This window comes from Muscardinus avellanarius (genome assembly GCF_963383645.1).
Source record: "Muscardinus avellanarius genome assembly, chromosome: 3".
NCBI classification, from domain to species: domain Eukaryota; kingdom Metazoa; phylum Chordata; class Mammalia; order Rodentia; family Gliridae; genus Muscardinus; species Muscardinus avellanarius.
Window position 1 is genome coordinate 78,903,903 of NC_137788.1, and position 12,601 is coordinate 78,916,503.

Consider the following 12,601-nt stretch of genomic DNA (forward strand, 5'->3'; position numbering starts at 1 on the left):
CAATCTCTGCCTCCCAAGTACTGAGATTACAGGCATGTTGTTGGACACTTTTTAAATGCTTTTTTTTTTCTCAATATCTGTGCTTAGCCCACTGTTCTTTACTACTGGTTTTCACTATAGATTCCATGAGTTCTTTTTTTGGGGGTGGGGCTATACTGGGGGTGGAACCCAGAGGCTTTCTACCTCCAGGCTATGCTCCCAGATCTATTTTATATTTTATTTGGAAACAGGGTCTCACTAAGTTGCTGAGAGCCTCACTAAGTAGCTGAGGCTGACTTCAAACCTGTGTGATCCTCCTGTCTCAGCCTCCCAAGCGCAGGGATTACAAGCGTGCGCCACCACGCCCAGCTTATTCCATGAGTTCTTGAAGTTTCTTCTATACCAAGCTTTACTATTTTTTTAGAGCGTATTTGTATGTCTGAATTTGATGTCCATGTACAGCAGCTTTCTTTTTTTTTCCCTAAGAATACCTTCTGATTTTATGCTAGATTCATTTTCTTTGTTAACAAAGAATTTAAATTTTACCTTTTTCAGGAATGGGATATGGAGATAGAACAAGCACATTTTGTGGAACTCCTGAGTTTCTTGCCCCAGAAGTATTAACAGAGACATCCTACACAAGGGCTGTAGATTGGTGGGGACTTGGTGTACTTATATATGAAATGCTCGTTGGTGAGGTAAGCAGTAGGAAATAGGTGAGAAAGGAATGGAAAGACGATTGAAAAACTAAAGCATGTCATTTATAAAATCCAACTAATAATGTCTTCTGCATAAATGGAACTTAAGTTTTATAAGTATAGTATGCTAATAACAGGTTATGTTTTTACATTACCATCTTTATTTTATTTTAGTTTTTTATGTGATCTGTAGAATGTATTAACAATGCTTCAGAAATAGTTTCTTATATCTGGGTATTGTGCTATGGTTATGTTTTATGATTTTTATATAAAACATGTAACTGATCATTTCGGGGAATAGAATAGCTGGAAGACTAATGAAGAGATTGTACTCTGTACCTCTATAGAAAAGTCATCTATATATTGGTTGAAAACAAATGTTGTCTTCAAAATCTATAGAGTTGAAAACATTAATATTTACCCTATGTTTTCTGTAGATTAACAAAATAAATTTCTGGGGACAAATGAGTTTCACATAAAATTTTTTAACATTTAAAAGACAATTATATGAAGAAAGTAAAAGTAATAGTCTAATGTATTGTGTTATAAATTTTTAGGAGGATAAATGGAGGTAGAATTGGAAAAGAGTAAATTTTTTGACAAGTAATTCAAAACTACTTGAAGGATTTGATTTGGATACAAGAAAGGTTATTTTATGGAATTGGTTCATTATTTTGCAGTTTTCCCATTGTCAGCAACCTTCCTTGCACAATCAAGGCATGACTAGGTTTAGCAACTAAGAATCAATAAATTCTCAAATGTGAGAAATTGTTGAAATTTTTGTCTATACTTTGTAACTAATCTGGCTTTTACATCAAATTATTTTAATTTGTCCAAGTACACGGCCCCTTTTGATATGTCAAATTAGAGTGAAATCACTGGAAAAAGAGGGAAGAAAACAGTAATAAAATGTCATTTACAAACCTAGGCACCATGGTGCACACCTTTAGTCCCAGTTCTCGGAGGTTGAGAGAAGAATCACAAATTAAAAGCCAGCCCACAGTAACTTAGTGAGACCTTGTCTCAAAATAAAAAGGGCATTAGGGATGTAGCTCAGTAGTAGAACACTTTTGAGTTCAATCCACAATACCGTTAATAATAATAATAATAATAATAAACTGGGCGTGGTGGCACACGCTTGTAATCCCCGCGCTTGGGAGGTGGAGACAGGAGGATCGCTCAGGTTTGAAGCCAGCCGCACTGGCTTAAGAGACCCTGTTTCCAAATAAAAATACAAAAAAAATAGGTCTGGGAGTGTAGCCTGGATGTAGAAGGGCTTTCAGGAACCCCAGTACCACCACCACCACCACCAACAACAACAACAACAACAATAATAATAATAATAATAATAACAATAACAACAACAACGATAATGACATGACAATAATAATATTTACAATGTATTAGACACTATTCTTTTTGCTTTATAAATATTAGCTCATTTTAATTTTGCAGCAACCTTTAATAAGCTTCATACTAGTCTTTTGCCCATTTTTAGACACATAACTGGAGACACCAATAGTTTCATAAACTTATTTAAAGTCGCATGACCCGAGCTGGGATTTTAACTCTGTCACTTTGGCTTCAGAATATATTTCTAAGCTATTATGCTTTGCTGCTTCAGGATAGGGTATTCAATTCATTCAACCTTGTTTTCTATTCTTAAGACCAATAGATCTAATTTTTTTTACCTGCATTTTGAAAAGCTGCTATATGGCATTAGTATGGAAAGGCTCATTTTAGTCCTATTCCACAATATCTTCACTCTCTTAAGAGTGCAAGAATTCTAATAGTTGTTTTAGTAAGCTGTGGTATGCTTGAACTCCATTTTTGTCCCCTTCCTTTTTAAAAAAGTAATACTTTAACTGGGCTTGGTGACATAGTACTTGGGAGACTGAACCAAAAGGACGGCAGGTTCACAACCAGCCTCAGCAACTTAGGCCATCTACAACTTAGCAAGACCCTGTTTCCAAATAAAATAAGTCTGGGAGTATAGCTTGCAGGTAGAATGCCCCCTGCATTCCATTCCCAGTACCACCAAAAAAGAAAAAAAGTAATACTTTTGTTGTTTACTTGTATTTAAGTAAGTATGAAATTTACATTACCAGAAATCATGTACTTGCTTAAAATTTTCTCTCTACATGAGAGGTAATATGGAAGATTAGCCAATTGGTTTTGCTTCCTCTTAATTTTGAAGCCTCCTCAGGGTTTGGCAGAAAAGTGTAGAAAATCCTATTTTAGGTTGTTTGTTTGTTTGTTTGTTTGTTTGTTTGTTTGTTTTCAGCACTGGGAATTTAACTCAGGAGCATTCTACCTCTATTTTTTCTTCTTTATTTTGAAACAGGGTCTCAGTAAGTTGCAGAGGGTCTCACTTAGTAGCTGAGGCTGGCCGAGAACCCACCATCCTCCTGTCTTAGCCTCCAAAGTATGAGAATTACAAGCATGTGCCACCATGCCTGGTTTATTTCTTAGTTTTTAAAAGTATTGGTGTTGCATGCTTGTAATCAGAGTACTTAGGAGATTGAGACAGGAGGATCCCAGACTCACACACAGCCTCAGCTGTGAGTGAGGCACTCTGCATCATAGTGAGACCCGGAGGTAGAATCCTCCTGGGTTCCATCCCCAGTATGACAAAAATAAATAAATAACTAGCTTCCACTTGATCAAGGATTTAGTGATCCAGAAGATTCAAGGCATGCCTCAGTCTTGTTGCCCTTCACGGTATCACTGTCATTTCTCTCTAGTACCCCACAAGAGAGTAGCTGGGAAAAGAGCTAAGCTCAGAGTTCATCAGTCTACAATTGTATATAATATTATTGATTACTTCACTTTTATAAACTGTGATGAAAGTATGGTTTGGCTAATGTTTATGTCCATATATCATGCATTTTCAAATTTGTATTTATCTACATCTCAGTTTGAAGACTAAGAAGACTAGGAACAGGGTAGGAATAAACTAACATACCAAGTCCCCTTTTCCATGTGCCAAATGATAGTGAATATGCAGGGAAGTTTGAAGTAATGTTGGGCATTAGATGCCATTGGATGCTTTGCATGCTCATATTAGAACAGACTGTTAAATAATTTTTTTCTCTCCGTTTTTGTGATGGTGCTAGAGTTTGAACATAGAAACATTCTACTACCAAGCCACACCCCCGAGCCCTATTTTATTTTTTATTTGCCAACAGGATCTCACTAAATTTCTAGGGCTGGCTTCAAACTTGAGATCTGACTCTCTCAGCCTCCCAAGTGCTAGAATTATAGGCATGAATCTTTTTGTATGTGTGTGTTTTTTGTTTTGTTTTGTTTTTTGCAGGTCTGGGGATGGAACCCAGGGGCATTCGACCTCCAAGCTACATCCCTCGCCCTATTTTTTATTCTTAATTTGAAACGGGGTCTCACTAAGTTGCGGGGGGCATCACTAAGTAGCGGAGGCTGTCCACGAACCACGATCCTCTGGTCGGCCTCCTGAATGCTGGGATTACAAGCATGCACCACCACGCCCGGCTTTTGTATGTGTTTCAAACATATTTGTTAGGCTTCTTTTATCCCTGTTAGCATATAGTCTGTTGGCAAAAATAAGGAACTCCAAGATTTTAACAAATATGTAATGTTTCTTCCTTATCAAGATACCTGTAGAGTTATAGTTTCAAGTACAAAATTGTTCAAGCTGAAGATAAGATAGCTCCCTCTCCTTGTATTGCCACTTGAAATTCTCATTAAGAGACCTTGTGAAATAGAATTTTCTCCTGACTTGCTATTTTAATCCCTGAAAGAAATTAGATTTGTCCCATGTAGTAGGTATTTGATTTATGCATTTTTGAATTGATTAAACGAATGAGCCAAGCTTTGGGTAACTGAAAGAGATGAAGTTTTCTTAGTTATAAGCAATAAGATTGGCAACTCAGAGCCAGGTATGGGAGCTCATACCAGTAATCTAGCACTTGGGAGGTTAAGGCAGGAGGATTGTAGGTTTGAGGCCAGCCTCAGCAATTTTTAGTGAGTCCTCTCAGTAACTTAGTGATATTCTGTTTCAAAATAAAATAGGACTAGGAGCATAGTTCAGAGATAGAATACTCCTGGGTTTAATCACTAGTACCACAAAGAAAAAAATAGTAATAATTGTCAGCTTAGCTTTAAGTAGTTGAGGCTGGCTTCGAACCTGTCTTAGCCTCCCAAGTGCTGGGATTACAAGTGTGTACCACCACGCCCAGCCTCAGTTTAGCTTTAAGAAGTTGTGTTCTGAATTCATTTTCACAAATTCCTCAGATTAAAGATTCTTTACATTAATACTGCCTTCTTTTTGCCTTTATTGTTTAATTCTAGAGCAAGCAAGCACCCAGGTGGCACCTATGAGACTAAGTAAACTGATAACCAGTGAGAAAATAAGGTTAGAGAGACTGGCCCATGTCAGTAATTTTAAGGTATTAAATGATATTTAGAGCCAGATGTGGTGACACACAACTGGAATCCCAGTACATTGGAGGCTGAGATGGAAACATCACCAGGTTCAAGACCAGCCTCAACAATTTAGTGAGGCTCTCAGCAACTTAGACCCTATTTCAAAACAAAACTTAAAAGGGCTGGGGGTGTTGTAGAGAGGTGGAATATCCCTGGGTTTAATCCCCAGTACCACACACACCAAAAAAAAGTTATATTTAGACATTTTTTCCTGATTTTTGAATAATTACTAAGTAAACACTAAACCATTTGAAATTTTGAGACAATAAGCCATATCATAGCCAGGTTTCCAGCATATGTGAGAAGGTAACCCTTTTGTATCAAATTGTCATTATGAGCCCATAATATATGCATGGCAACCTGCGTGGATTTTATTCCTTGTAGGTTGGCAACTGCTTCTTAGTAGTCATTATACCTAATAATCCCTAATTGTGCTTTGCCAATACTAATTTGCTTTTAACTTTGAAACCCAGAGCACATCCTTATCTGTTGCATTTCATTATACCCTGTGCTTTCCTGTATTGTAACACTATCAAGCATATTTATGTTTCCCAGTTTCTTCTGTCTTTCCTCAAGATTGTAGTGTTTCATAATTGTGTCTCTCCCACTGTCCAAGAGACACTTTTAAACATTGACTGGCCAGATAAATAAGTGAATGAATTAAAATAGGATAAGTACAAAGAGGTCCAATGGAAATACATTTAATGAAAATGATATTCTGTTATTTGAGCAAGTTTTTTTTAATGGGGTTTATTAAATAAACTTAAAATTTTCAATAAGAGTATATGTTCTGTTGCTGTTACTGTGGCATATACCTGTAGTCTAGTTACTTAGATGGCTGAGGCAGGATGATTGAGTTGTGAGACCAGCCTGGGCATCTCTTTTTTATTTGTTTGTTTGTTTGTTTGTTTGTGTTTGTTTTTGCTATTGTTGTTTTGTGTGTGTGGTACTGGGGATGGAACCCAGGGGCATTCTATCTCCGAGCTACACCTCTAACCCTGTTTTTTTATTCTTTATTTTGAAACAGGGTCTCACTGAGTTGCAAAGGCCCTCACTAAGTAGCTAAGGCTGTCCTCAAATGGTGGTCCTCCTGGCTCAGCCTCCCAAATGTTGGGATTACGAGCATGTGTCACCACACCTGGTTCAACCTGGGCATCTTAATGAATTTTTTTTTTTTTATTAAAAGGGGGCCGGGGTGCCAGGCATGTTTGCAACTCAATTAGACCCTGTTTCGAAATAAAGAATAAAAAATAGGGCTGGGGGTGTTGCTCAGAGGTAGAATGGCCCTGGGTTCCATCCCCAGTACCACAAAAAAAAAGGGGAGGCTAGGGACATAGCTTAGTTTGCCTCCTGGTTTAATTCACAGCACCACAGTGGGGGGGAGTATATGGTATATACTCGTCTGCATAATATAATTGTACTATAACTATTGCAATTTATAGTCCTTTTTTGTTTGTGTTTTTTTCTTTTTCACTACCTGAGTCTTGGTTTTGAGTAGATAAGATTTAACTATATTGAAACTCATTTTAATATAGTAAAAAATATTTCTTCTAGTCTCCCTTTCCTGGTGATGATGAAGAGGAAGTTTTCGACAGTATTGTAAATGATGAAGTAAGGTATCCAAGGTTCTTATCTACAGAAGCCATTTCTATAATGAGAAGGGTAAGAATTAAATTAAGGTACAGTTTTTTTTTAATTGCTAAATATTTTATATTAAAGGAAATCTCCCAGTAGACCTCTAAAAGTTGTTTTTTAGTTCATAGATGTTGCATGATACAGAAAAATATAAACAAAATGACCTAAGTCTTTGAAAGTTAGAAAAATCCTTATCAATGACATTTATTTTATTGGTTTTGTTTTTTTTTTTAACTTGTATATGTTGTGTTAGCTATTAAGAAGAAATCCTGAACGGCGCCTTGGAGCTGGTGAGAAAGATGCAGAGGATGTAAAGAAGCACCCGTTCTTCCGGGTAAGTACAAAAGTTCAAAATTTTTTATGAAACTAAAGCAACTAGGAGTAGGAAAACTAAACTGGTCATTTTATATTTGTGATCCAGCTAATTGATTGGAGTGCTTTGATGGACAAAAAAGTAAAGCCACCATTTGTGCCTACCATCAGAGGACGGGAAGATGTTAGTAATTTTGATGATGAATTTACCTCAGAAGCACCTATTCTGACTCCACCTCGAGAACCAAGGATACTTTCAGAAGAGGAGCAAGAAATGTTCAGAGATTTTGACTACATTGCTGATTGGTGTTAAGTTTCTAGACACTGTGAAACCAAACAGACTGACTCACAAGAAGACCTCTTAAAAATAGCAACCCTTTGTTTGCTCTCTGTGCCACCAACAGCTTCTGAGTTTTTTAAAAAACACATGAAGATTTGTTTAAAAGTACTATTTTAATACCTTTTGAAAAGTGGCTTCTCAAATGTTTTTCAACATAAATCTGAGCACTGGAGACAGGTTCATGGAATTTAGGCTACATGAACATCAGCCGTGAAAATCCATCACAAATGAATACATTTGGAGTCATAGTCTGTGTTTAAAAAGAACAAAAGAACCACTCTTCTATAGTCCCTGTCTCTGCCGTATGTCTGCCTTAAGTGGAAGGAAGATGAATCACTTAACTGTTTAGTTTTACAAAAAGAAAAAAAATAGGGGTTGGAATGCTATTATTGTTCACATAAAGTATGATTCTGTTTGACTAAGGCAACTGCTCTTATTTTTTTTAAGAAATTATTATACTATCAAAAATGTAGCAGTAGTTTATATACCTTTTGTGGCTTGATTTTTTTGAAAAACAGAATGAATTGATGTCTTCTTTTATAAATTTTCTATATTTATCAGGAGAAAACTTTTTATTGCCTTATCTTTACCAACCATGTAACAAAACCTCATAGCTTTCCAACAGAGCTACTTGCCAAACAAGTCTGTTATTAAACAATGCTGAAAGGAACTTTAGCATTTACTTAAAAGCTAAGAATGAGGACTTCTAACCAGCCTGAACCAAGATACTGTGTTGTTACCGATCTGCATTCCCAAAGTCTAAATACCCAGTATGTTCGGTCATACGTCTTCTAAAATCAGTGAACTGATTACCCCCTTTTTATATGCATTCTGCATTTATCAACCTGATTCGTCTTGTTCTTGTGTCTGCTGTAGAAGGGAACTGTATCTTTGTTAAACCATAGGGATTATCATTGTATACATGCTGTGAACATGTATATGTGCAAGTTGTAATGTATTGTGTTGTAGGCTTATTATTTAATTTCACCACTTCATCACTTTTGTACAGTGGCCAAGCAGACACCTCAAACTCCAGCATTTACATTAAGTGCATTTGTACATTTTAGGCCACTGGATCCAGATTTTATATTGGCAGTTACTGAGGGCAAAAGCAATATATTGTAACAGAATGTATAAATATTTTTGATAAAACAGTCTATATTTTATAAAAAATATTATAACACTAAAACTGTACCTCAAAAGTCTCAAAAATAATTTGATCAAATATTTTTTTTACAACTCTTCAGAGGATCCGTTTGTGGCTTTTTATACTCTTTGGTATGTCTTTTTTGCAAATCATGACTTTGCACTTGCCTGAAGTCTTTTTGTTTTATTTTTGTTTTTAATTATTTTCCCCTCCTAGTTTGTGACTTCATTGTTTTTCCTTAGTTAAACAATAACATCTTTGATCCTGTGCTTAGCATGTTAGGGTCATTATACCTCAGGAATAGCAAGTTGTTGACTAACCATACTGAATTAACCTTTAATCACAGTGAGCTCATCTCTTAAAAATTGCTTGTCTAAACCTCAAGAGAAACATGAAAGCATACTGATTTATGAAGAGTTGAGCTTAAAATATTTGTAAATACTTCAGTCTTCTTAGGATGTGTTGGCATGTTTTTATTGTACTCTGAGAACAATTAAAATTGTCCAGAGATAATTTACATTGCCTTCCAAATTGATTATTACCCAAGATCTTGGGGAGAAAATATTGTAAAAAGAGGAACCATGTGTTGTTTAAAGTTATTTGAAAATGCCAGTTAACTTCCTTGGGAAAGTACAATAGAGTAATTAAGCATAATTGTCTGGCTTTAATTTAGTAAACAGTGTTAACACATCATTAAAATGAAACACTAAATACTTTTGAGGTACAGTCTGCTCACCTTTGCTGGTTCTCAAATATGCATAGAAACCAATGTCTAAAATGGGCTTTTAGCATTAAAAACTGACATAGCATTTTATAACTACACAGTGTACAGAAAATTTAATTGAATTCAATCACTAAAAAAAATTAGAGGGCAGGGTATATTCACACAATTAAGCTCAAGAAAGCACTAATTTTTTCTGTAGTTTTTAAAATATATATATTTTAGTCAGATTTAAAATTTTTAAGAGTGTAAATATATTTTGCTATTACTGTATGTGTATGTGACTGCTCAAGCACTTTGTGAGGAAATTAGGATATTTTAGAATGGTACACTATGCAGTCAAATGAAATGTGCCTTTATGTCATTCTAAGGAAAAAGTGTTTTGCAGTCATAAATTACCACAAATGCACAAATTAAAGTTTAACTAGATTGAAATTTGTAACTTTGGTTTTAAGTATTATTTCCTTTTACAAACTTCTAATAATTAAGATATTCAAGAGCTTTAATATGTTCAAGATCTCAAAGACTTCAGCCTTCTTGAAAGTACTTTTTGTTCTGGGAAAGGCTAAAACAGTGAAAATTCACAACAAATTGTCCACTTCACTGGAAATAATGGCTGGAAATAATGGGGAAAATGTGTACTTTCGTGTGAAGTCAGTAATATCTTTCATTCAGTGAATATATATGGAGTGCCCACTTTAGCTAGATACTAAGAATAGGAAAACAAAACCAACCAAAAAAAGCAACAAAGTATTCAAAAATGAAGAGCAGCATTTATTAACATTAAAATATAAGTACCAGTATTACCTTGTTTCAAATTAAAGATTAAAAAAAATGGGTTGGGGGTGTAGCTCAGAGGCAGTACTGCAAAAAAAAAAAAAAAAATCTACAGCTAGGCACGGTGCACACATTTGTAATTCTAGTACTTGGGAGGCAGAGACAAGGATCACAGGTTTGAGACAAGCCTCAGCAACTTAGGCCCTCCACAACTTAGTGAGACCCTGTTTCAGAATAGGGCTGGGGGTATAGGTCAAAGGTAGAATGCCTCTGGGTTCAATCCCCAGTACCAAAATAAGTAAATAAAAATTTACAAATAGAATATTTTAAAAATGTAAAATTATGCTTTCCCTATAGCACAAAATGAGGACAAAGTGGGAAAATAGCTACTATATGAACTAAGAAAAGCTGCCTTACAGATTAAAATTTAACAGAGCTTTTGCAGGCACTGCCCATCCTCCCAGAGCAGCTGAGAGAATGAATAGGAGGAACCCAAAGAAGCAAATGCCAGCCCCTGGATCATAAAAGCTTAGAAATGTTACTTTTCTTCTAGCCAGCTTTTGAGATACAGTGTTTCTCTGAGATACTAACTTTATACTTCAATATGATGGATAGAGACTTCAAATTCGCCAAGAAAAATAAATAACATTTAAATACACATATAAAAAATTAAAGTTGAGTATAGATAACTTCTAAGTGTCGAAACTCTTGCTTAATTTTATTCTTCTAGTATCATGACTAAGGAAATTTTTAAGACTACAATAAGACACATAATTTGAGGCATTACTGGTCTCATTAAAAGTAAAAAATGGTCTCAGTCAACCCCTTTACCCTGAAACAAGTAAACAACACTGAGCAGCAGTCTGGACAGTTTAGGGCTTCCACACCCTAGGTTTAAGGTAAGATGGCCTAAACACACAATTTAGGAAATCAAGTCTTTGCTGCTCAAGTCCAGGTAGACCAACACAGCATGAATTTGGAGAGGGTAATAGTCAGAGTGGCAGGGAAATGGTTTTAGAAATGTAGGCACTTAGAAGAAGGTGGGGTTCCCCAGGTTGGATTCCTATAGCACTAAACCTTTTAACAACACCAGACTTATGATCTGTGCTAAAAACCATCTTAAGAGATTTCAATTCTTGTTTGCCTGTGACTCTCATTCTACTAAAAGTAAATACTTTCTGAAAGAAAGCTTCTCCAGGATGGTAATTTTGAACTTCCACAAATTAAGATCAAGAAATACATTGTCAAAGCTGGGCATGATGGCGCACGCTTATAATCCCAGCATTTGAGAGGCTGACAGGAGGATCACCGTTCACGGGTAGCCTCAGCTACTTAGGGAGACCCTTTGAAACTCAATGAGACCCTGCTTCAAAATTAAGAATAATCCCCGCGCTTGGGTGGTGGAGACAGGAGCATCGCACAGGTGAGAAGCCAGTCTCACTGGCTTAAGAGACCCTGTTTCCAAATTAAAAAAAAAAAAATTTAAAATAGGTCTGGGAGTGTAGCCCGGAGGTAGAAGGGCTTCCAGGAACCCCGTAGTAGCTGAGGCTATCTGCAAACTATGATCCTCCTGTCTCAGCCTCCCAAATTCTGGGATTACAAGTGTGGGTCACCACACCCCGTTTATTGTTGGAATATCAAGGTATCAATATTAAGTTTTAAGTGGACAAGAGATGTCAAAGATATGTAAAGAATATAGTGCATATAAATTAAAAGCTAAAAAAGTGGTAGAAATTCAAATAAATTCCAGTACATGTAAATGGAACAAACTCACTAGTAAAAAGCATGGTCTAGCTGGCTGAGATGGCTCACACTTATGGTCCCAGCACTTGGGAGGCTGAATAGAATTGCAAGTTCAAAGATAGCTTCAGCAACGTAACAAGACCCTGTTTCAAATTTTAAAGAAAAAATGAAAAGAGCTGGGTATTGCAGAGGTAAAATGTTTTTGGGTCCAGTCCCTAGTAACAAAACAACAACAACAAATATATGGTGGGTTTATCTAGCATTATAGTATTTGAAAAAAGATACATCTAAAAATAAGTATATGATGAAATTGAAGGTAAAAAGTATGAGGAAAATAGATGATGCAAAAAACCACTTAATCTAAAACTGTGTCATCTCCACCAAATACCAAGCAAGACTGGTTTTAAACATACCACAAGAAAGTATCATTAATAGTAGAGTGAGAGCCGGGCGTGGTGGCGCACGCTTGTAATCCCTGTGCTTGGGAGGCTGAGACAGGAGGATCACACAGGTTCGAAGCCAGCCTCAGCTACTTAGTGAGGCTCTCAGAAACTTAGTGAGACCCTGTTTCCAAATAAAATATAAAAAAAAATAGGTCTGGGAGTATAGCCCGGAGGTGGAAAGCCTCTGGGTTCCACCCCCAGTACCACCAAAACATAAAAAATAAAATAAATAAAATAAAATGCAAGGAAGATTAGTCTATAATAAATTAGGAACTTGTATTTATCAAAATATACCATAATGAAGCCGGGTGTGGTGGTGCACACTTGTAATCCTAGTACTTGGGA

At 36.1% G+C, this 12,601-nt stretch overlaps 1 protein-coding gene across 3 annotated transcripts in view; it reads left to right on the forward strand.

Annotated features, from left to right (window-relative positions):
- Positions 1–7,398, forward strand: part of PKN2 (protein kinase N2) — a gene marked incomplete at both ends in the record, with an annotated part of 134,049 nt that extends 126,651 nt beyond the window's left edge. For all 3 annotated transcript variants that reach the window (XM_080690755.1, XM_080690757.1, XM_080690756.1), the window contains 4 exons: positions 535–677; positions 6,693–6,800; positions 7,027–7,107; positions 7,195–7,398. In XM_080690755.1, the coding sequence (XP_080546881.1) occupies positions 535–677; positions 6,693–6,800; positions 7,027–7,107; positions 7,195–7,398 (536 nt within the window). The remainder of the gene's footprint in view (positions 1–534; positions 678–6,692; positions 6,801–7,026; positions 7,108–7,194) is intronic.
- Positions 7,399–12,601: the final 5,203 nt, after the last annotated feature.